The sequence below is a fragment of the Engystomops pustulosus genome, chromosome 7 (assembly GCF_040894005.1).
Source record: "Engystomops pustulosus chromosome 7, aEngPut4.maternal, whole genome shotgun sequence".
Taxonomy (NCBI): domain Eukaryota; kingdom Metazoa; phylum Chordata; class Amphibia; order Anura; family Leptodactylidae; genus Engystomops; species Engystomops pustulosus.
The window spans coordinates 46,589,116-46,614,275 of record NC_092417.1 but is presented as its reverse complement, the minus strand read 5'-3'; the positions used below and the strand labels follow the sequence as shown (position 1 = coordinate 46,614,275).

Here is a 25,160-nt window from a genome sequence, read left to right as displayed (position 1 = left end):
GAGAGAGATATGAGGCCACCAAGGGTGGGGGAGCCTCGCTCCAAGTTAGAGCTGGTTATGTTATGTTGTGGCAATGGACAGTTGTGCCCAAAGTGGGAATAGGGAGTAGCCCTGTTAAGGAGGACAATACCTAGGACTGTTGGTGGCATGTTGTCATATGTGACCTTAATTAGAAATGTGTATATATTGGTGTGTTTGTTTAAATAAAAATAGGGGGGGGGGGGGGCAAGGTGTGTATATAACTACTAGCTTTTTATAAAATTCCTGTAGAGAAGGTGCCCTGGCCTGTACAGCTTTATTTTTTTTTTTTCTAGTTAATTTTCAGGAGGCAGCAAACTTCTATTGCTAAGTTCAGCTCATTGAATTTCCTGCGTTGTGGTTTTACTATATGCATTGTTGGATTGTGAGCGTTCTATGTACAGTTTAGGATCTATGTATATTAAGTCAGTGTTTTTTTTTGTTTTGTTTTTTTTTCAGGTAAAAATTTGCTTCCCCTTAGAGTGAGGACCTCAACAAGGTGAGGGTCTCCACACACAAGGACACTACCATGAGACTTGGCTGTCATTGCTCCGCAGCGCGGTTACTACCGTAAAGCCAATACTCGTCTGCACGTGAAAATGTGAGGTCTGGATAGTGAGTGCTGTTGGTCGCTTGAACAAACATTTTGGATTGCTCCCCCTGCAGGTATATTTGGTGTGTTAGATGGAAATAGTGTAGTGATAAAACTTTCAGTTATGATCTTAATATATTGATCGTAAGCGAGAATCTTCAGAATGCCGACCGCTGCTCATTTTATCATACATTGAATAAAACAATGTTACTTGGCTACTTTACATTTTTTTTTAATACTTGAAAAATATCTGACATTCTAGAAAAATATCCTGTAATTCTCGTTCTATTATATAATTCTTGCCATTATAGGCCTGAGGTATTCTGAGGATGCCCTTAGTTATGTCATTTAGAGGTACAAGAGTATTTTGGCATAATATCTATATAGCACATTCATATTTTGCAGCTCTTTACAAATTATTGGGGACATATGCAGATATATTACATTGGAGTAAAAATTGTCATATGGAACAATGGGAGTGAGGGACATTTTCCAATGGACTTCTTTTCTTAGACCATATCCGCGTTGCATAATGGATCTTAAACTCAATTTTCCAGCAAAAAATATAATTGTCATTACACCACGTGAATACGCCCCAAGGGCTCTTACACAGGCGGGTTCTGTTTTAATAATGAGCGCCAATTGAGACTTTTTTTCAATTGTTTAAGCCGATGCATTCCCAGTAGACCAACACTGTAGTGACCAGTTGTGTAAGGGGTCCTGCTAACAGTTTAGTGACTGGTATTCTATAAATATTACTACTCTTTACCTTGAATTTGCTTTGGAGGTGGTCAAAGATCTTTACATTTGACAAATAAAGGGACTGTAACTGTGATCAATCATAAAGTTTAATATGTAAAAGCTAATCTAAAACCTTAGGAGTCAGGCTTGTTAGACATCCACTTATTTTAGACTGATGCATTTTCTGATATTTCCCAGGCATTAGGTGAATGTTGGCATTGTCCCGAAAGGTAAAGTTCACAAAAGATGAAGGACCAGAGAATGGAGATATCAGAAGTCTGATAGCGGAACTGTTCTAGTTGCCCATTACAACCAATCAGAGATGAGCTTTCATATTCCCACAGCAGTTTATAAAATTGAAGCTGAACTCTGATTGGTTTCCATGGACAACTAGAATAGTTTTACCTCCAGACACTTCTGTTAAATCTCTGGAAAATAATAAATCCTGTGTAAGAGCTACATGCAATGTAATGATGTGCTGTCAGCCAGTTCTGTAATGTATTCTAGAATTTATTCCAATATGTCTACCTCTGTAGGAATGGCTTGGAGAAGATGAGAAGGAGTGTCCTCTTCGTCTGATGCACACATAGATGCTTGTCGTCTTTCAGAGGTCAGGTAAAACCTGCTAAGAGTCTTATAGGATGTACAGACGTGGCTTTGGATTGTGTTCCTGCTTGGGATCTATTTACCGTAAGCAAGAAACATCCAAACAAAGCCTTTACATAGTGAATAATCCTTACTAGTCAGAAGTTGGCTTTTCTAATGTGAATGTCTAAATATAGTTACAATGTATACTTTACTCTATCTAAATGGGAATTATGTAGAATAGTCCTGTTACTTGAGATGAAGCTTCTTTGTGTAGACCATGGCGATCCCCAAGGTTGGGAGTTGGCTGCAGTAGAGTAGTGGTAGGAATTGAAAAGTTCTGTATATGTGATATTTTTAATAATCAAATAAAGTTAAAATCCTTTTAACCACAACAACTGGTGTGTATGAAGTTATTGTGACTTGTCACCTTCTGGATTAATGATGCATTTTGTCACGTGGAAGCTTTCTCACTCACTCTTGGTCACTGTGTAGACGTAAGCATGGGGTTATACGCTGTGTGTGCACCAGGGGGGTGACTGGCTATAAAAAGCTGACTATTCTGATGTGCTGAAAATGAGTTTAACAACCTGCCTCAATAGAAATTAAGACTAAAGTGTATTTATCATAAAGTCAGGTAATATAACTCTCAATGTGGACCAGGGTTTGCCAGAATAATAACTGTTTAGATCCCTGTTCTTGTTTTTCCGTGTGGTGCAGCTCTAAGGCCAGCAAAAGATTGGTGGGAGTCCTGAAGCTCAGCCTTTGTTGCAGCGGATTGTTGATACAAAATCCAATGAAAATGCTGGGGGTTAGATGTAAGTCTTTCACTATGCTTCGCTATAAATCTGTCGAGATGCCGCCATGTGCGTCTGACACTGGAGGAAATTCTGATGTGGTGATGTCAAGAGCTTGTAGATCCTTGAAGAGCGCACGCTGAAGGCAGGACTGTCTTTATAAACTGTGTACATACAACATGTAGTCCCAGCTCCTGGGATCACCTCTCAGCTGGCTGGAAAATACTGCAGCTTTGTAATTCTAAGAATGTGACAGCAGGTTCTGTTGTGGAGGGTTCGCTCCCCATTACTTTCTCGAGAAATGTGACTGGTTTACTTTTTAAAGGGGTTGTCTAGGATAATAAAAAAGAGAAACCTTTATTTCAAAGCCCCTTTTAAAGAAAATCTACAATCTCAAATCTATTTGGCAAAGTTAGTTTCGTATAGCAGTTTATGGCCTCCTTTGTCCTTTAAAAATGATCTTTTATGATATGCTAATGTGCTGCAGGGGCTACTTGGTGTAATACCCTGTGAGCTCCTGGGTTAATGGGTTTTATATCTGAGATGTTCGAAGCCGTTGCACCCAGTGGCTTTAGGGATGGTCTGCGCAGGCAAAGGGCGAGATAAACGGCAATATGAAACGCACTGCCTTGATCATCCTGCGCTTGGAGATTTGCCACTGGATCTACATCGCTAAGTAAATTCCAGACGGTAGATTTCCTTTAACCAATGAGCAGGTTAGGTTCCTAGCTAAAATTCATAGTTGTGTGTTCCCTTTCCCTAACCCTTCCATATATAGTCTCACTCAACACATACATGATTAAAATGGCATCATAAATTAGACTGATTAAATGCACATTTGATGTGACCTTATAATCCATTTTAACAATACATTGATCCACATCACCAGATCTTGCATTAGTTACCACTTCAGTATGATCTACAGTCATGGAGCAGCTCTGTTTATCTTGTAGTTGCATCACTTCCCATATGTATTTCATGATGCGTTCCGGATGCTTGAAAGCTCCCAGAATAACTTGTAGCGATAAAGGGGGTAACTATATGTCTGAGTGCTGTGGTATTTTGTTGAAATATGTCAGGAAGGATATGAAATATGAAGGATATGTCAGGAGAATTAAAGGGGTTGTCCGAGTTCTGAAAAAAAAAACTAAAGGTGGCCGGAGGGGCTGCTTAAAAAATAAAGATCTACTTGCCTTCTGGCACCCTCCGGTGTCCAGTGCTGCTGTCGCTGGATTCAGCTTCTGGCCAGCCACCAGCCACGCCTACCCGTCCCTATTCACAGCATTGTGAATGCAGCCCGGATGGTTGTCGTGTCTGGCCGGATCTTTGGTTTTTTTTTTTCTTTGTTTTTTTTTTTTTTTAGCAGCCCCTCCTGCCACCTTTTTAGTGTGGTTTTTTTCCAGAACTCTCGGACAACCCCTTTACCGTTATGGTGCACATTTATTGTTAAACTGCATAAAGTGAAGAGCAGCCTTGTCTGAGTTTGGCGGAAAAAAATGATGCGTAGATTGACTCTTAATAAGTTTACACCAACCACTTTTTGTTTAAGCAGTGGTTGGACATTTACCTTCTTGTATAGTCAGGAAGTCGGTGAATGTAGTTTTACATGTAACCTGTAAGCTCCACATTAAGGAGACAGAACACATCTGACTTATTAATGTGACGGCTTCTAAATGTTCAGCTTTCCATAGCTCCGCTCTGTATTACAGGTTACCAGTCTATTTTCTTAATAATGAAAGGGCAGCCTGACATTTTGGTTCCTCCTGGAGAGGATAAATAACATTTGTAAATGAAAGTGTTTAGTGTCCGATCTGCTCTTTGACCTGTCCATGGGACTGATCTTGGGTTTGTTTTTCCTGTCATTCCTCTCTCCACAGTAAAAGTTCTTTGTTCGCCAGTTAAAACAGGCGTAGCCAAAAAGTAAGCGTGTGACCATACCCTGATGTGTAAGATTGGGCTGACGTTACTACGCTATGGTCAGAATTAGAATAGACGTAGAGGTTTTGCGTGTGTTGGCATATTTTTGGTCACAAGCTGTGTTATGGGTTTTTGCTGCTCCTGGCTCACAGGCGGTCTGTCTGCTTTCTCCTTAAAGGGGATGGCCATCGTACTTCATGTTTTTTGTAGTTTGGGGGTGGCCAGGATGTTAGATAATTTACCAATCTACATCTATTTAAAGTTCAGCACTACTTTCTTGAGGTAAAAGACCACAGCCGTTTTATGGTCAGGAATTTCTGTAAAGTGAAGCCACTGAACTCGTACACACATTACATGAGCAAAAGTAGCCAATCCCTTTAACATCCTTAATTCGACAAAAGAAATTTGCTGCACAGATATGAGCATGTGAACACTTTCAGCTTGCCTGCAATGAAAAGGAAGCCTTCAATGTACCCGAAACCAGCAGCCGAGGAGTTAATCAGCTCGTCTGTAAACCTGGTAACCCCAGTCTTGTTTGCTCTTCCAGCACAGTGCGGACAATATAACTCACTTTACTGCCAGTGCTGCAGACTTACGGGGCCAAGTCTAAGAGAAACGCCAACTAAGGCTACATTCACACGAACGTATGGGGAACGTATATACATCCTCCATACACTTCTATGGCCTAACAGCATATGTGCGTCAGCGTTCCGTAACCTGTAGAAGGATGGGACGTGTCTAATTATGGAGAGGGGCGCCACCGATGTATGCCCGCCATACTATGGTACGGCGGGCATACATCATGTGAATGTAGCCTAAGAACTTGGTCTAATAAACACTTATTGAACTGTCAGCTTCTTAACCCCTTAGCGCTCTGCGCCGTAGCTGTACTGCATAGCAGCCGAACCGGCATCGTTAGCCGCGGGATTTCAGCGGTAATCTACCGCTGACATCCCCGGCTAACACCCGCGGTCGGAGTGGGCTACGATCGTGGGTGTTTAACCCGTTAAATGCCGCAGTCAACGCGACCGCGGCATTTAACATGCCTTCTGGGGGTCTTTACCCCACGATCGGCCCCCCTGCACCGTTTTCGGGGGGCCGATCGCTGTTTTGGCTCCTCTGGGGTCCGATCGGGACCCCAGAGAAGCCTGGAGGGTTTACCTTTAAGATGGCGTCTGTGACGTCATCTTAAAGGCAAAGTGTCAGCCTATGCATCTGCATAGGCTGGCACTGATAATACCCTGCAATACATTAGTATTGCAGAGTATTATCAAGAACAAGCAATCAGATGATTGCTTGTTCATATCCCATGGTGGATCATGTAAAAAAATGTACAAAATAATGTTTTTCAATAAAAAATTACTTTATAAATCACTAAAAATGCCCATAAGCCCCAAAACATATAAAGAGACGTATAACGCTCAGTCTAAATCATAACACAAACCCCACATATATAGTATCACCGCGTCCGTAACAATCCATAGAATAAAACTAAATAACTATTGAACCCATATGATGAACGCCATAAAAAAAAAACGTCAAAAACCCGCCAAAAATTATGATTTTTACCTATTATATCCCACTAAAAATGCAATAAAAAGTGATCAACAAAACATATGTACTCCAGAATGATATTGTTGCAAAGAACAACATGTCCCGCAAAAAACAAGCCATCGACCAGCTCTGTAGCCAAAAACGTAACAATGTTATGCCACTTGGAAGACAGCGATGCAAAAATGATAGATTTTTCCCCACATTAGGGTTTTATTTGGCAAATTTAGTAAAACATAAGAAAAAATATTCATGTCTGGTATCCCCGTAATCGTATCGACCCATAGAATAAAGATAACAGGATTATTAGGCTATACGGTGTACACGAAAAAAAAAAAAGTAAAAAATCCAGTACAGAACTGATGCTTTTCTACTCATGACCTCAAAAAAGTTCCAAAATTTTCAACAATAGGTGATACCAACCCCAAAATAGTAACACTGGAAAAAGCATCTCGTCCCGCAACAAAAATGCCGTCACATGGCCCAAATAACGGAAAAGCGAAAATTTTATAGCCTTCAAAAGGGGGCACCGAGGAAACTAAAATCCTGGCAGCTGCAGGGCGCTCCTTCCCTTCTGCGCCTCGCTGTGCCCCCATAACACAAGTAACGGCCACGTGTGGGGGGTCGCTGCACTCAGGAGAAATTGTAGAACAAATTGTATGGTGGATTTTCTCTTTTTATCTTTTGGAAATGTGTAAATTTTAGGGCTAAATGAACGTATAACCGACAAAATTTGACCATTCTAAATTTCACCGCCATTTTGATTCAATTACTATGAAGATCTCAAGGGGTTAACAATCTTTGTAAATGCTGTTTCTGATAGTTTGTGGAGTGCAGATTTGAAAATGGGTTGGTTATATAGGGGGTTTTGTTGCTAAATATGTAAAATTTGATTTCAAACAGTATTTATCCCCAAAATAGTCAATTCCGAAAATACGGAAAATCGCTATTCGATTTGTAGGCCGCGTGACGTCAAAATAAATTATCCAAACATTTCAAAAATTATGAAAATGTAAAGTAGACAAATGGGAAATGTTATTTAGGTGGTAAATCTATCTGCCTGAAAACGCGGTGATTTTGAATTTCGAAAATGGCAAATTTTTCTAAAAATTCATCATTTTTTTTTTTGTAAATAAACGCAAAACTTATCAGCCAAAATTTACCACTAAAATGAAGTACAACATGTGGGGAAAAAACAATCTCAGAATCGCTTTGATAAGTAACAGCGTTCAAAAGTTATTACGACAGGAAGAGACACTGGTCAAATTTTAAAAAAAAGTTGCGAGCCTTAACCTGCAAACAGGCTGCGTCCTTAAGGGGTTAATATCTGCTGCATTTCACAAAGCTGAGCTTCAGGGGTTAACTGGAAGTAAAGCATTACCCTGCCATCCTGTGTTTGGCCTCATGAGACTTGTGTTTTATGTAAAAACATTCCGGAAATGGCGTACAAGGTACAGTCTAGGAAGGTTTCTCCGTAGTAATCCTCCATGTGTTATACGGAAGGCTTCTTAGGTGACGTGGATGTAGCTGTATTACTAGTCCCAGGATGTAATTGCGTAGCTCGTTCTCTGGCTGTAGTTGGCTATATCCTTTATCTCGGGAAGTGGTTTATGACTCGGATATAATTGTATCTGGGCACGTTGTTGCTAGAATAGGTCTGCTGAGATATAGATGTATAGATATAGCAGAGATGTGGAATCTGCATGAAATACAAAATTCTACAATGATGATCTTTTATGAGATTATGAAGATCTTCTTAGTGCAGTGCCAGGAATACAGTACTGGCAGTATATATGTCATAACCAGGATTAACAATAAAACTTAGACACCTGTGACACTGTAACAGCTGTTTATTGTAGCCGAAGGTTAAAGTACAGTAAATTACCAACATCCAGAAGTGTGTGTGTGTGTGTGTGTGTGTAACTAGGGGTCGGGTGTTAAGTAGGGGACCGCCTGTAGTAATATCCTGCTCATTTATTTATTTATTTTGGTGCATGTAGTGACTGGAGCTGCCGTCTTCCTCCGTTAGCGAGGCTCTTTACACGGCTTTAGCTGTTGCTATGGTAATGCTTGCGTTGTCCCTACAGGGGGCCTCCATAGCTCCACCTTGCTTCCTAGGAGAGGAGGCTTCAGCTACTACAGGGATGAGAGGACTATTTATAGCTGGAGGAAGCTTCTCTGTGCCTTGTGCTAGTGGCGACTGCTGGACTCTCGCCCCCGTCTTGTATGCTGTAAGCAGCTGCTTATTAGCTGACCCTGGGTCATGTAAGGACACTTGGTGCAGTGAAAAGAACAGGTGACTGTCTGTACCTTCTGCTTAGTCCTCCTTCCTGTAATGAATGGTAAATTGTTTTGTATACTACTGAAGACCAGAACTTCACAAATTGCATCATCCCACAATACAGACTTATGCTTCACCTCTGCCACATTGTTGTATAACCAGTGGCCTCAGCATTCATATGCAAGCCTCATCCACTTCACAGTGCAAGGGCTTCCTTGCGTCACATTTTTATTAAAGGGGTTGGCTTAAGGCCAGCAGCATATGACTGGTCATATGAATCAAACCACGAGCTCACCAGACTTCATGGACTGACTACAGTGCAGAGGTGAGTGTGATACAAACGGGAAGAAGGGACTCCTTGTATCATGTATCACTATAAGGCTTGGGTTCCAGGGACTGTAATCGGTCTGTGAAATCTGGCCACAGAGCGCAGTTGTGTAAAGCATCCTCCCCAAATCCTCTGACACGTGAATGGTCACCTTAGCGCTTGTGCTATCTATTCACATTACATAGTTATGTGCAGGCTACTATCTCTCGCAACCCCCTCCCCCTACACATGCCAGACAGCACGCATGTGTTATCTATGCCAGACAACTGGCAGTGGCTTATCATCTTGAAAATGGACAGGCATGTTTGGGGGGTGGGGGGGGGAACATGGAGGCCCAATAAATAGTTGGTGGGTCCTGCTAAAATAAACTAATGTGGTATATAGCGCTCTGAAGGGGATGTGTACACAGCTGAATTTCAACTCTACTTGTTACACATGTTCTACCTCAAAGAAATATCCATGCCTTAGTTCAGCAGTATGTTCTATAATGCACCTCAGACTGTATGTACAGTGTATTTAGAAGTGACCATCTCCAATGGGCCACACACTTCCCCTGAAGCCCACGATAAGCACATGGAGCACATGCTGGTTGTTCTGTAAATCTGGGTAAGAATAGGACCTGCTATATAAACCGAGGCACAATGTTGCTGTAAGGTGAGACCTCGTGTGCTCCCCGCAATGTGACTGCACATAATGCAGATCAGTAATGGCCATGAGCTGAGTGCTGTTTGTGCAGCCAGGTCTGGCCGCCATATATACAGTTGTCTGCATGAGTCTGGTGCCATCCTGAAGGTAAATCTATTTTGTAGGATGTTGGATTGTAGCTTGTCTGTCATGTGGTATTTACCCAGTGACATTGTTCCAATACCAGAGCTTTCCCGTGGAGTCACGTGCCTCCGAGCAGATCCTGTGCCGTTGTCTAAACATTGTGACATTCTCCTGCAGTTCTCTCTGGTATGTGGTTTGGCGAGTAGTAACATAGTGTGGATTTTACGTTGTTTCTTTGTATCGCGTCTACGCCCCCAGACACCTTCAGGCGATCACACCCTTATTGAGTAATGTAGGCTGGTGCACACATACAGCAATGCTTTACTATGTAATGACTATGCTAGGTGTCTTACAGCAGCACCTATCCCAGCGAGTGCTGTGTCTGTCACTCTGATGGTCCATAAGTAACAAGATGTTCTTATAAAACTAAAACCCAGCACAATTAGCACTTGTGGGTGTGTATTATGTCTGGTGGTGGGGTCATGTGAGCTTCCCACGTCACTCTATACCAGTGATGGCAAACCTTTTAGAGACCGAGTGCCCAAACTACATCAAAGACCCGCTTATTTATCGCAAAGTGCCAGCACAGAAATTTAATTTGATTTATACTCCCTTTTCTGTCACAGTTTTCATTGATACCAGCATCTGGGGACACCAATAAAGCAGAAAATAGTCCCAGGTAGAGCTGTAACTTTAAGATACCTCTGTGCACAGCAAGTCCTGGGCTGTCTGGAAGATACCTGGTGCCATAGGTTAGCCATCCCTGCTCTATACCGATATCTGCTGATGTGTAGTCCTGACTACTCTCCAAAAGTAGTTACAGGACATCTCTAACTTTTTCCTCTTTTTAGTCTGTGTAAATGATTGTTTGTTTGGGTTTTTTTTAATCCATAATAGAAGTAAAAATGTGGAAGACTTTCCTTTTCCATGTAGATTCCTGGCGTTTGGCTTACAAATACTGATGTGAAATCCCGGTCCTAGTAAGGCAGTGTGACGGCTGTTGCTGCATACAACTTGCATGTGATACATTTGCTTACATTTTTGTTTTAGATATTACCCTTAGGCTACATTCACACGATGTATGCCTGCCGTACCGTAATACAGTGGGCATACATCAGCGCTGCGGAGAGGAGCAGGGGGATGAGCGCAGCTCACCCCCCACCCCTCTCCAGAGGAGTATACAGCTCATGGCGCCGTATTACGTAGACAGATAGGACATGTCATATCTTTCTACAGGCTATGGAGCTGCACTGTACTGCATCAGTACAGGGCTGTGAGCCCATAGTGTATGCGGGCCATATATAATTGTTCCCCATACGTTCGTGTGAATGTAGCCTTAGACACTTTTCTTGCAAACCCCCCCCCCCCCTCCCCTCCTTCTAGGTCCATTATTTATATTTGGTGGGGGTTCATTCATCATCTGCAAAAATGGGCTACATGCCATCTCTTTTTGCAGGACGCTGCTAAATGATTCAGGATGAATACAAGTTTTCTCATGAGGCTGAAATCTTTGTTTGTATGCACCCATAGAAATTTATGGGGACCTACCTTACTCGCAAATACAGGGACTAGAAAATAGACTTTGAATGCGTTTTGTGCGCTATAAAGTTTCTTTTGGAGAGGCTGGTGCCTGGGAACTTCCCATCATGGATGATAACCTTTCATAGTAATAGCCAAGAGCTTGTCTTATTATCATATGTTGTGTTTCATCATTTGACACTCAGACCTCAAACCTGTATGTAATAAATGGACTTGTTTTAAAAGCTCCACGTGAGCAACGCGGAAGGTGCCCAGTTTACTCATAGATTCTGTGCCAGGATTGCTGTACAGCGTTTAGTAAGCCTGTGAAGTATGCACACAGCAAGCAAGGAGGATGGGCCCTAGCCTAAGGCTGCACTGCTGCATAACATTGTACCTTCCAAGGAAATGGCTCTTCCACTTTATGCACCCCTATTAATTTTGGTGGGGGTGCAGCTGTAATGGCCATCATGGGGTGTGAAAGGTTTTCATAATCCTGTATTTCGGATCCATGGGTTTAATACATTGATTCTTTAAGGAAAACAGTTATAGTTGCCATAGGATATGGATGCAGATCCCTAATGTAGACACTAAACCTATAGTAAATCTTTAGATTGTGCCGTCATATTCCACAGCACTGCTCCCAAGAGCTTACAGTCTGGAATTATATATACACCTGGTGGAACAGTAAACGGAAGAGTTTGCCTTTGTCTGCACTTTTCCATAGGCTTCGCTGTGGCATGTGTACATGACAGGGCTGTCTATCATGTTCTAACTTCTGGGTGAACCCTTGAAAGGAAGCCACCCATACATCTAAAGCTATGTTCATATTGTACCTTTTTGATGACATACATGCTGTCGTCTGACACCTATGAAAGCTGCAGCCAGACTGTAACCTACAAAACACCCAGTTCTCCAGTTTCCTTCCACGTCTTTTTGTGCAGAGAAAGCCGATAGCTGAGCAATCGGAAGAGCAGAAACCTTGCTGCTTGTCTGGCTGTCATAGTAAGTAACATACCTGGGTGTAGTATCACAGCACGCTGCTCCGCACATGTAATATGACACGACTGTTCACTCATGTCACACCCCTGTGCACGTAACATGCTCTAACCCGGGAGAAGGCAAAATGCAGAGCAACAGCTTCACATGTTCTGGAGAATTTGTGCAGTTTGACCTACATTGGTTTGGTGTTTACTGTGCCAATACAGGAAGGGACCTTTTCACACAGCCACATCTGAGTCCCTGCTTTTCAGGTCTGTACAGACATCATGCCTACAATAGGTATCTTCAGAACTGAGAGTTCTTATTTTAAAGACTGAACATTCTCTCCTTAGTGGGGCTGAACCTGCCCCACTAAAAAAAAAAAAAAAAAATCACCTGAAAATGAAAAGAGTGGAGTAGCCGGACATGAGGCTACACGTCGCGGCTACTCCACGCCCCAGTCGCCTCTTTTCTCATGTCCGGCTACTCCACTCCCCAGTAGCCGCTTAAGAAAATTTACATATTAGGGTATTAAAGTTTTAAGATAGCGGGGACGTTAGGATTAGCTCTAAAAAGGGCTCTCGTCCAATACATCCACCTACCACCCGCTCTACCTTTATAGGTAGAATCGTGGTGGTAGGCTCTCTTTAAAATTTGTGTCGGTGCATGAAAATCCAGTATGTATACAACTTACCAGGGCCGAGTTATTAAATCTGGTGGCCTACAACAGCAATTGTTAAAACCAAACCAAATAGGCAGCACAAAATAACTAACTTATCTCTAAGGTAAATTCACCTTATTTGAAACCCACTCCAGCAGCAATTTTAAACTAGACGCCCCTCACAGGCCTTCCTGAGGAAGCAGGGATACGCAAAACGCGTGTCGGGGCAGCGCACCCTCGCTCAAACATTTATACATTATGAGTAAGTGGATTCAAAAGAGATCTTTGCTGGGAAAATTAATAGTAACCCGAGCCTACCCTTATGTAGGGTTTATTTGTTTTTTTGAGTCATATGTATTGATAATCCTGGCGTACTGACGCAGGCCCGCGGCTGAGCAGCCACAGCTCAGACGCCGGAGCTACTGCGCATGCGCAGAACTCCGGCTTGTCGGATGCTGCGCGCCGCACACAACAGGGTAGGAGGAGTAACGTGGCTACTGGGGCGTGGAGTAGCCGCACTGTGTAGCCTTGTGCCCGGCTACTCCACGTCCCAGTAGCCGCATAACTAAATTTACATATTAAGGGAATGAAGTTTATTAAAAGTTAGCGGGGACGTGAGGATTAGCTCTAAAAAGAGCTCTCCTCACGTCCCTTACATCCACCTACCACCCGATCTACCTTTTATAGGTAGAATCGTGGTGGTAGGTTCCCTTTAAGCACATAAATGCACTGGCATTAGCACTTTTATATGAAACTACATCAGTATTATGTCAGGATGTCATATGAAATCATTTTGAAAACAATGTTTTTTGTGGTACATCAAATGGATCTGTGGAAACAATTTATTCTGTTGTGTATTTTCATTTTTGTAGTGGTCTTTTTTACTTGAATTTAATAAAATGAATTAAGACAATTCATCACAATGCAGTTTAAGGATGTACATGAACCATTGGTCTGGTCTGGTTTAAAAAAAGCAATTATTAAAAGCCCATTAAAAAGGAAGTCCCCTTGATAAATCCTTGCACCTACAAGTTTTTCACTACTCTGCAGCACATTGCACAACGCAGACCATCACTGGTGTGGGTAGCGGACACTAGGTGCGCACACACACTGCCCCCTGTCACCCTACAGACCAATCATGGCCTCCTTCTACAATCTGAGTCCCACCGCTGGACATACACTAAGGAGGTAATTTTCCAATTTTATTGGAAATTTTTTCAATGTGTTTTGTAAAACCCCTTTACTTCCCATCATGCAACTTTTTTTTAATGAAGTTACATTAAAAGTTTCCAGCCGTTCTAACGTATTCCCTTGGTGATTGTAAAAATTGCACATCGGCATAAATCAGTATTGTGGGCACCTTGAAGACAGAACAATCCCCAGTTCTAGAGAAACAGCTGTGTTATGTAACCTATGGTGCCGGCTTCCTTCCTGGCATGTGAAAATGAGATCCCTGCCATTTACATGCTAGGAAATCTTTACACTCTGTAGTAATGCCCATGGCATGACAGTAGGGTACCTGGGGGGGAGTGGAACCCCTTGGTCCTACTACATATCCCAATAGTATTTATAATGATTGGACGTGTGCAGTAGTCATAGTTTAGCTGTAATGGCCTCTCATCCGCCTCCTCCCCCACTAGTGCAGAACAAACAGCAACATTGGCACAAAGCCAGCGGGTTCTGAGACAAGTCTTCCACACCCACACAGCGTGATGCCCCACTGACAGGGAGGTAGCACCACCTAGTGGCCACTGCTGGGAACTGGATTACTGGCCTCCACCCAAATATCTACTATTGTAAGGCAAGTAGTTGAAGTCATTGCTAAATGGTGTTCATACACACAGAATGATGTGGCATATGGCATACACTATGCTATAGGATGGGATTGTACCCATCCCTAATCTGAACAGTAACTACTTTGATCCCTGTAGGGTGAATCAAGGTCTTCAGATCAGTGTACCATTGCCAGTACATACAATGAATACGGTGTGAAGGTGACATCTGCTTTAAATATCCTGCAGTAGGGTTATTATTATTATTTTTTTTTTTAAACGTCACATCTGCTATAAAGATGTGGAGGTCCAACAGACCCCATTATAGTCACTGGTATACAATAAGCCTTAGGGCAGGTTCACACTCCAGAAATCAAGGGCCATGCAATGGACTAAGCACACTGGGGATAGATCTAGTAATATGATGCAAGGAGTCCCTGCTTCCCCACTGTGATTATTATTACAGTTCAATGCTCCTCGTTTGTTGGAAAAAAGGAACTCTGCATTTTGTGCTGCAAAACAAACCTGCATTTCAATGTCCATGTTACACATCCCACCATCCCATCGCTGCATGGCTGAGCACACAACAACTCGGCAATGTCTTCCAGAGCTTGAGTGCCACATGATGGATACTACTGATATAGTTAATAATTGTCATCCATCGATATGAAGAACATGGGGATCATCAGCTTATCTGAACCCAATGCTGGAAACCACAGTCCAAATGGTCTCAAATAGGTTGCATGCCTAGCCGCAAAGGTCACCTTACACACAAGACATGTTCTACCCCGTGTGCTGACAGTAATGCACTGATCGGTGTGACAGATTCTAATCATGGACAACCCATCAAATGAATATTGGAAAATGGGATAAAATAAGGCAGACAGTTTTACCTTTTATCCACAGGATGACGACTAGTGATCAGTACAAGAGATTCAGCGACAAGCCGTGTAACCAGTGGTTTTATTGCCAGTCGCTACATGTTCAGGTCCATACATACATATAAAAACAGTAATTGGAGTCAAGGTTGAAATAATCGAGCGGAAACAATAGAAATGAAATTACATGTTGTCATCGTCAGAGTCGTCCTCTTCCTCTAGAGATTCCTGCCAGAGAGAATGAGGGGGTTAGACCTGGCACACAGACGCTATACCCTGGGTTACTACTATACTACATGGACATCTTACCTTTGCATATTTTTCTGCTTCTTCTCTGATCTCTTTAGGTACGATTTCATGTTTTCCATTAGTGACTGAAAAATAAAAAAAGAATTTTACTTTCCTGTGTGATGCGGATATTCAGACCATTGCTTTTCTTGTTCTACACTCACAAAATGTCCAATACATTGTATGATATACAAGACAGCAGCAGCAGCCTCATGGGGCTTCGTACATTCTAGTAGTTATCAGACTCCAGAAGTAGCAGCCAGGACAACACTTACCTTCTCCAACCCAGCTCAGCTCCAGCTCAAATGCTTTATCTTTTACTTCATCGTGGACTATATAGATACTGGAAGGAAAAGAAAGGATGAGAATCTGGCCTTACACTTTGTAGGTAAATCACAGAACTGCGCACACAAATGGAATTCAAATGGACAATAACTTTGCATCAATCAATAGAACTAGTGACGGCGAGTGCTTCCTTCTACACTTTGGCTCTTATCCTCCCCAAGCTGCTATTCACTCAGATATTTCTCCTGCACTTAGTCTTGATAGAAACAAGGCAGAAGCTCAATGAGTGCAGATAACAAGGAAAGTATAAGCAGGTTTGGCGGAGACAGTCAGTGAGACACAAATAGATGAGCGCTTTCAGATATATAATATGATGTAAAATCATCCAGTACACACACTGGACTAGTCGCTTCAAAGTCTTTAGAAAGATTTTAAAAGAAATCTAGGATGAAGTAGTAAAAGGATATTCTTTTAGATTCTTATGCCCTCATTTTTTATGAAAAAGATGCTTTTTAAATTATGCAAATGAACTGAGGGGCTCCAGGCAAAATCAACAGCTACTCATCTGCATAATTTTTTAAAGGCTTTTTTTTGTAAAGACAAGGGCATAAGAAGCCAAAAGAAGAGTGGATCCTGCCAAAGGGGGCACATACCAGCATGTAAGTGTATTTGGTGTACAATCCTTCCTCCTGGTGGTAGATTTCCTTTAGGACATTACAGTATATAGCAGTCCTCTGCCCCATGTCTCCCTGTCACTGCTGAAGTCAGGGGATCACACATGGATGGCCATTTATTTGGGGTGTGCAGCTTCTGCAGCGATCAGAAAGGTGCAAATACTTGAATACATACTTACATTTTTGCTACTTCTTTTACTACTTCCCGACATGTCATTTCCTTCATCTGATAGAGGGAGGGAAAAAAGAACATTAATTCCAACAAGACACCAGGTAATAAATGTGAATCAGGAAGCCACAAAAAATAAAAAAAATAATAATAATCCTCTCCTTTCCTGACTCTTCTCCCTGCATCACACTGCAGCTTCTTCTCTCCTCCATGTGCCGCTCTGCTCTGTGCCGCGCTGGTTGTATGCGGCAGCATCAGGACCCAGGAGCAGTACAGTACAGTACAGCTGACAAGTACTTACCACTCCTGCGCCCTCTTTTCTGTGTCCTTAACCCTATGCATAAAACCAGCGTCAGGAGTCAGGACAGAGTGGAGCGACAGGAGAGGACCAAGGAGAAGTGAGGACTTCTCAGCTGCACTCACAACTCCTAATTCTGAGTCTTTTTTTTCTAGGTGTCGAGTCTAGCGGAGGACAGTGCTGGGATCAAAATGAGGAGGGACGGAGGAGAGTGTTTCTTCCGAAGTGGTAGATTTCCTTTAAGGCTTCCCAGGCCATATATGGCCTGTCACCACGAGCTGTGCAACCCTACTAGGATTTTAGTTGAGATGAATGTGGCTGCACTTTATGTACATGCTCAGTAGTGAAGCTCCTCTGTTACAGAATAGAGAAATAAGGCACTGGCAAGGAATGACTGCAGTTATCACAGTACTCCTAGAGTGACCTGGAAAAAACGGGACTGTGGAGTCGGTGACCATTTTGATGGAGCTCGAGTCGTAGTTGGGGAAAGTGAGGAGTCGAAGTTGGAAGTTTGGCTCTGCAGCCCTGTCACACAGGCAGTAAGCTCATGGTCCCACTTCTTCTCTACATCAATGTCACACTCACCTGAAGTTTTTCAATCTCTGTCTTGGCTGCCTGTTTGGCTTTCCCAATAGAACATCCCCAGTAGCCCTGAAGGGTGGAGAAAGTAAATATATAGCAGATATAGAATTATATAGAATAAGTGGATTGACTCACAAACTTCTCATAAAACTGCACTATATGTGACATGCACGCTGGCTCAGTTTATGTGTATGGGAGGAGACGAGACTTTATGGACTGAGGTAAGTGCAATACACAGGCGATCAGCAGCATTTTCTGCTCCAGTTAATCACAGGAATCACTCCCAAATCTTCAGCTGAAACTGGACTCACAAAGCTGAGAGTAGTGGACAAGGATGACATACAGGAGCTTAGTTTTACAAGCAGACTATTAATTGCATGCAGGGACTAATACCTCATCATAGAAAAGGAGTCGTAGATTTTGGGGATTATACACAAACACACTAGAAATATTGTAAACTTACATAAGATACACCTGATGGGTCAACCATGTACAACTGAGCCCCGTCATCTTCATTGTAAGAGCCCAACATAAAGCTGAAAAACACAAAAATGTTGTAAAGGAGGTACAATTCATTTGGTTCTACAACAATTTCTTATGGAGCTACATCAGAACCTGCCATAGGCCAGTGATGGTGAAGACCGAGAACTACAACAAAAACCTGCTTATTTATCACAAAGTGCCAACACGGCAATTTAAGCAGCAATTTATAGCTTTTAATTGTATCGGTGTCCTGCAAACATCAATACAGTAGAAAGAGGAGAGATTCAGATAATTATTGTAACTTTAAAGAGGACCTGTCACCCAGAAATTTGGCACTAGGAGCTGCAGCCGCAGTGTTAGAATGATAGCGTTATAGGAGGTTTTCCATAACGCTATCCAACACTGCGGCGGAGTACAAATGTAAACACCGGACCGCTCTCAAAGCGTTCCAGTGTATTCATGAGGGGGAGGGATTGTGGGTGGGTTTGGGGGCGGTGACTGCTGCAAAACGCGCGGCAGTCACCGCCGGCCTATGGAGTGAGGGGGGCGGTCCGGGGAAGAGGCCTCCTCATGAATACACTGGACAGCTTTGAGAGCTGTTCCAGCGTTTACATTGTACTCCGCCGCAGTGTTAAGATAGTGTTATCGGAGGTTTTCCATAACTATCATTCTAACACTGCGGGGTTTGTTTTAGCACTAGGAGCTGCTTACTTTAGTATGCCAAATTTCTGGGTGACAGGTCCTCTTTAAGTGCCTTAAACAGGAAGAATTGCAGGGCCCAGAGCAGGAGCTCCAATGATAATAAGCCCTGTTAACTTCTCGCTGCTCCTCTAGTCCCTGGCAGCCAGGGATGCGTCACATTAACTGGTTAAGGACACCAGACGATATAAATTGTTCTAATTGTCGTGCCATTGCTGCATTAGGACGATCCATATTTTCTTCGGGATCAGCACAATCCGCAGCAGGAGGCTGTTACATATAACCTGGTTCCTGCTGTATATGCACAGCAGGGAGATCGCCTGTCACCAGGAGCTGTGCACCCCTACTAGGATTTGAGTTGAGATGAATGTGGCTGCGGTGTACTGGGAGGTTTGCCATGGCAGTCGGAGGTCTGACAAAGAGCTCTGTGTCTGCCATGTACGGTGGCCTATTACGCCCAGTCCAAGTAAAACACTGACAGAATACATTGCAGTACAGAAGTACTGCAATGTATTGTACGAGGGATCAAGGGATCCCCAGTGGTAGAGTAAAAAAATAAATAAAGTTAAGTAAAGTTTTTGAAATTTAAAAAAAAAAGCACAACACAAAAATTACCCATTTGCCTATATCTATTTATATTTTGTGATTTAAAAACAAACAAACCATACACCTCCCCCCGCAAAATTGATATTGTTGTGTCCATAGCGCCAACTAAGCTGGAATTATACCTGAATTGTTAAGGGTAGAAAATAAATAAACATGAAAACTAATTAAAATTTACAGCTTTAGAGGTCCCACCCCCCCAAAAAAAAAAAATGTAAGAGAAAGCGATCAAAAAGTCAGATGTACCCTATAACAGGTCTAATCTAACCGTTACCCTTTTCCCACAATAAACGCAGCCTAAAACCTTATCCTCTGACTGAGGAATAAAAATAAAGTTCTAGCTCTCAGAATATGGCGACACATAGGCAATTTGGCTTCCGTAAAAAAGGCGTTTTTTATTTGCTAAAGTAGTAAAACCTAAGAAAACCTGTACATGTTTGGCATCACCTTAATCATACTAACCCATAGAATCATTTTATCATGTTTATTATACTGTATGGTGAACTGCGTAAAAGTTTGAATTAAAAACAAACAGCAGCATTCCTCACCTGCATCCGAAGGGTCTGACAGCGCTGTATAGTGTATAGGCATGTACATACATGGCCACTCTGTCTGCAAGATGCTAGGAAGAATCAATAATAACCTACATTAGCTAAAACATTTACTACAGTGTGAGGTAAAACTACACTCAGGACCATCATACCTTTAAGGGAATGTCATAGCCATAGTTTGATCTAAAATTGGAAGCTTCCTCTCGAGCAATGTCTGCCAAGGAACGGGCGTCTGCCAGGAGTCCAGCGACAGCCTGCGGATTATACAGAACAGGAGTATTAGGGAGAGGACACAGCACAACGGGGGGAATTCATGGAGACTGGAGCTCCTGTGACCGTATTCGCCAAGAGCCTCCGGCCTCCTAGTGAATATGGCTGCAAACTCTGCCAATTGCAACCTGTAGGTCAGATCGGAACTGAGTATTTTGCTCTAGTTTCCACCAGTTTTCTTTTTGAGACAATAATTGTGTGATCCCTTGCATTTAATTATATTAATCCAAAGGTGACTATTCTCTCCACATTCTTTTGGGCAGTGTTTGATACTATAGACCACCAGCTCCTCCTCGGGAGGTTTCACTCCATTGGCCTAAAGGACATTGGGCTCTTGTGGTTTTCTCTCTGACTGCACTCTCACCTTTTCCGTATCCATCTCTTCCTCTCACTGTTGGGCTTTCATTAAGGCTCAGTCCTAGGTCCTCTTCTCCCTTTACACTTTCTCCATTAGACAAACCATCAGCAGATTTGGTTTCCAATATCTCTACGCTGATGATACCCGGCTATACATTACCCCTGCCTTACTGCAGAACACTAATGATTGTCTTTCTGCTGTTTCTAACACCATGCGCTCCCTCTACCTGAAGCAGAATCTTTCTAATACTGCCTCTCACTGATCAAACCCTTTCAGCCCACAAATCCAGGGCACCCGGCCTGCTGCGCTCGTGTTTAACTCCAACCTCTCCTTTACATCCTACCTTCAATCACTTGCACTTTAAAAAAAAAAAAAATCTCTAAAACCCCAATTGCTGCTCTGATTCACTCACATCTCAAATTACTTAACCTCACTAAACACTAAACAATCCGCAATATTTTCCTAAAGGGGTTTTACAAGTTATGATGTTATCAGATTGGTGGAAGGTCCAACCACGAGAACAGGGCTACTATTCTAAATAACTGACGGTGGGGCGAGCAAGTGTCCTGCTGCTCCATTCAAACCAAAGGGAGTGTCAGAAAGAGCCAGCACAGTGTTCTGCATCTCCTGCACTCTCATTCACTATGCGCTTTACAATTTGCCAAAGCTCCAGAAACAGTGAATGGAGCAGCAGGAGGCATAATTATTTGGGCCCCCCGATCAGATTATTATCCCCTATCCAATAATATAAGCGGGTACAAGCCCTTTAATTCAGAAGCCAGACTCACACTGAACTACCAGAGTGCCCTAAAAAACATCTCTTCAGGGAGCCCCATCACATTCCCTAACCACAAATAACCTCACTCTTTACCCTAACTCCCGACACAGGCTACCCCTACATCTATACATATAGAAAGCAGCCGGTGCCTGGCTTATTTTGCATTATTTATTCAAATCCCTTTTAAAGAACGGCAGGACATTGTGCAGGCTCTTCTATTTCCAGGAGGAACATTGCTGATGGTGACCTCTGTGTCCACTGCCTCCTCCACATAAAGCGTATGGAATGGTGTCTGAAGTCGCATGTTCCTTACCATGCCAACGTGCCGATCCACATTGAAGATGCGCTTGTTAGACCCTTCTTCATAAAGTTTCGATAACACAAGCTTCTCTACCCCGAACACAACGCCGTCTTTACATCTGATGCCGATGGCCGTGCTGAAAAAGAAGAGACGTACACATAAATGTCTAAGAAGCCACATCATCATAACACGAAACTAACGTGAATTCACCTACAACTGCCAAATATGTGTAGAGAACAGACATGACACGGCTCTCATGGAAATCACAGGGAATTCCGTGGAAGTCTAGCAGTTTTACGCTATTTATTATGACACAAGGTGTGATCTGGGATAACAGCATACATCCTACAGATATATCCATGGAATGGGTCCTCAATATCAGATTGATGGGGTTCCCACAGATAACCACAACGAAGATCACTCTGTTCTCTGTGCAGGGGTCGGACCAGGTTACATCAGATCACTTCCCAGGCATTGGAATGAGAGCTAAACTGCAGGGATTGGGTTTAGCCACTACACAGATCGGTGCTGTCCAGTTTAACAGTGGGGGTACTGGATGTCTATGGATGTCATGTTACTGATATTTTAGTGCAGAAAACCCCTTTATATGTAGTTTCATTCCAGCACAGACTTGGGCAGCTCCACTACAGACCTGCTGATGAGGCTTCTTTACTTTGATGTATCGTTTCTGCCACCAGTCTGTATACAAGCAGCACATGATCAGCTCTGGGTTAGTGTTCACCAAGAAACCAGTGCGGGAAGAGAGGCAAGTTTGTATACAAACAGGCTGGAGAACACCTTTAAGTGTCTGTTAAGAAATCAAGCTTAACCGAATCAGTATTCCCCATCCGAATGCAGATGTTCCACTTAACGACGGGCCACACGTCTCAACTGGGACTAATAGAAAACACATCCCTGCAGCTTCCGCCAGTCAGTGATGTACTACGTCCCCCTCCCCTCTGCGAAGGTCAGCTGCGCACAAACATAAACCAGCACCTAGTATTGATCGGATCCCAAGGAACAAGCACAGTGTATTGTATCAGAGTCCTTGCATCATAGTGATATACGCTGTAAGGACTCCCTGTATACCGGCTGAACAGCAGCGCCAACACTGTAACATGGAGTCCTTGCAGCATATTTCACTATCCACTGCACTGTGCTCTGTCCATGGAGCATGTTTGTGTGCAGCCAGCCTCTTTTTCGTTAAAGGGGACCGGTCACCAGGGACCTCATTTTCACTTAAGACAGTTTGCAGAAGCCCTTCACACCCGCAGTGCAAAGATGTCTTTCTGCCTTTTCTAAGCATTTGCATTACAATATAATTGTGTGTTATAACTTACCTTGCACCCTGACAAAATCCTGGGGTAGTCCCAGGGACTGGACTTTGGTTTGGATGCATTTCAAAAAAACAAAAAAATGTGACTTGTCTGTTACTCACTCCTCAGAGTTTGGCCCCCACCTTTGTGCTCTTGTCGAGCTACACCTCCTGCTCCTTCTCAGAGGTCACAGCCTGGTCAGCCTAACATCAGTAGGGGAGGGACAAGTTGTACAGGAGCACTAACATGGAGACAGCCTGCAGCTCAAACAGGTTACATGTGGTTTTTTGAAATGCATCCAAACCAAAGCCCAACCCCTGTGGCTACCCCAGGATTTTGTTAGGGTGCAAGAGTAAGTTATAACACACAACTATATTGTAATGCGAATGCTAAGAAAACGCAGTAAGGCATATGAGCACTGCAGGTGTCATGGGCTTTTACAATCTGTCTTAAGTGAAAAATGAGGTCCCTTGTGACAGGTTCCCTTTAAGACAACAAAGGGGAGAAGCAGGGGAACAGAACTTGGGGTTCAGAGGACACTAAATAAACGAAAATAACGGCTCAGCCAGGCTCCAGGCAGTGCATTTAACGTCCTTTATTTATGCATGAAAGTGCAACATCCACTGTGTGGGGAAACAGCTCAGAGGACACTCCCCTAGGGCTCCAAGTCCAGCTACAACCCTGGAACATAAAGGCATTTTTCACAACCCCTGCTACTAATATACAGAAAGCTATGGTTACACAGATCACCAGGGCCAATACCCAACAGTGTCTGCAGCTTTATATAGTCACAACTAGTGACAGATTCCCTTTAACACACTGCAGTCTTCAATTAGCTTTAAAAACAAGTCGACCACATCCTTTAAAAGAACAATAGATGTGTTATGCCCAGTAAACGGCCCAAATGATCTTCATCAACACCAAACGTTACACAGTATATCACTTGTATCTGTTCTGTTTCTTTATTTGTAATTGATAACTAGATCAGCACTTACCTGCTGTTCTCCACTGCTTTGGCTGCATATTCTACCTGAAATACTCTGCCATCCGGTGAGAATGTGGAGGCCGACAGATCATACTGCAAGCAAACAAAGAAATGGCCATAAATCCTAAAGCAAATGAGCGGCTCCAGGCTGGATCCACAGAGGAAGTAAAGCTAGTAAAGTACCCCCAATCCATTGGATAGGGGACAAGAAGCTGATCAGTGAGGGTCCGACTGTTAGGACCCCCAGCAATCTGGAGATAGAGCATCCCTTTCTCACTTATGGGTGGACGTATGCTTGTCCTCTTCAACTGTTTAGCTGCAGATATGGGAAAGCTAATAAATAAAATCTTCTATTCTCTCAATTTCCTGTATCGACGTTTTTACAAGCCTCAGCAAAAACAGCAGGTGAATACCTGGCCTCAACAGGGATGTGATGTGCGTGCTGTGTCATCACTGAGGCCGGTGATTGGTTGCAGCACATAGGAGTTGTCACTACTGACATCAGCTGAGGGGCTGTAAACATAAGGGAATGAGAATATGGACAATCCCTTAAAGGTATTCATGTAGAAGTATAGCAGTACAGGTACATAGAGGATGACATAGCACTGAATCTGCACCCCAAGAATGAGAGATGTCATCACTATCATGAAGAGCCCTCCTAGCAAGAACGGGGTTACTCACTGCCAGCAAGCAGAGATCTTATACACACACTAGGAACCACAAAGGGCCGGCTCCCCCTGTAATGCAGTGATGGAACTTTCACTTTCACTAGCAGTCAATGACTCAGCTCCGAAGATACAGGAATATACCATCCTAAAACGGGGGTGCTGCACTGTCTGCCCTCCCGCTCTCCACACCGCACAAAGAGACACAGACCCCCCAGCACATCCCCGGTCTAATGACTCAGACGCTTCAGGTAGCGGCCCCGGATAGACATGGCGTCCTCCCCGGGGGGACACAGCGGTCACTCACCCCGGTCCCGATAGAACTCATAGCTGACAGCGCTGGACTGAATGTGGCGGTGAGACGGCACTTTCACTCCTGTCTTCCTCCACACACTCACCAGCCAGTATCGCGCCCTCTGATTGCTCAGGACCTGACCACTTAGAGACGTTTTTTTAGGACGCATGCG

At 43.2% G+C, this 25,160-nt stretch overlaps 1 protein-coding gene and 1 long non-coding RNA gene across 3 annotated transcripts in view; one reads left to right on the top strand and one right to left on the bottom strand.

The window, feature by feature from the left end:
- Window positions 1-18,219, top strand: part of LOC140069730 (uncharacterized) — a 21,787-nt gene extending 3,568 nt beyond the window's left edge. Inside the window, exons 3-4 of one of the 2 annotated variants that reach the window (XR_011848840.1) lie at window positions 478-684; window positions 17,258-18,219. This is a non-coding gene — a long non-coding RNA (uncharacterized lncRNA). Of the gene's footprint in view, window positions 1-477; window positions 685-1,887; window positions 2,335-17,257 lie in introns of those variants that run through there. The other variant, XR_011848839.1, reaches the window with a different exon arrangement.
- On the bottom strand, window positions 15,457-25,160 carry PSMA3 (proteasome 20S subunit alpha 3). Its single transcript, XM_072115773.1, has 11 exons — window positions 25,001-25,160; window positions 24,039-24,121; window positions 21,740-21,863; window positions 20,173-20,274; window positions 20,018-20,091; window positions 18,148-18,220; window positions 17,688-17,753; window positions 16,815-16,861; window positions 15,952-16,019; window positions 15,698-15,762; window positions 15,457-15,616 (listed from the first exon to the last, which is right to left on the bottom strand). The coding sequence occupies exons 1-11, from the start codon at window positions 25,019-25,021 to the stop codon at window positions 15,572-15,574; spliced, it is 768 nt and encodes a 255-aa protein (XP_071971874.1). The 5' UTR covers window positions 25,022-25,160; the 3' UTR covers window positions 15,457-15,571.

Coding starts and splice junctions, on each gene's coding strand:
- PSMA3 (XM_072115773.1), bottom strand. CDS start 25,021: ATGAGTTCTATCGGGACCGGG. Junction 16,020..16,814: donor GTAAAAGAAGTAGCAAAAAT/GTAAGTATGTAT, acceptor TTTTCCTTCCAG/TATCTATATAGTCCACGATG. Junction 15,763..15,951: donor GCTGAGCTGGGTTGGAGAAG/GTAAGTGTTGTC, acceptor TTTATTTTTCAG/TCACTAATGGAAAACATGAA.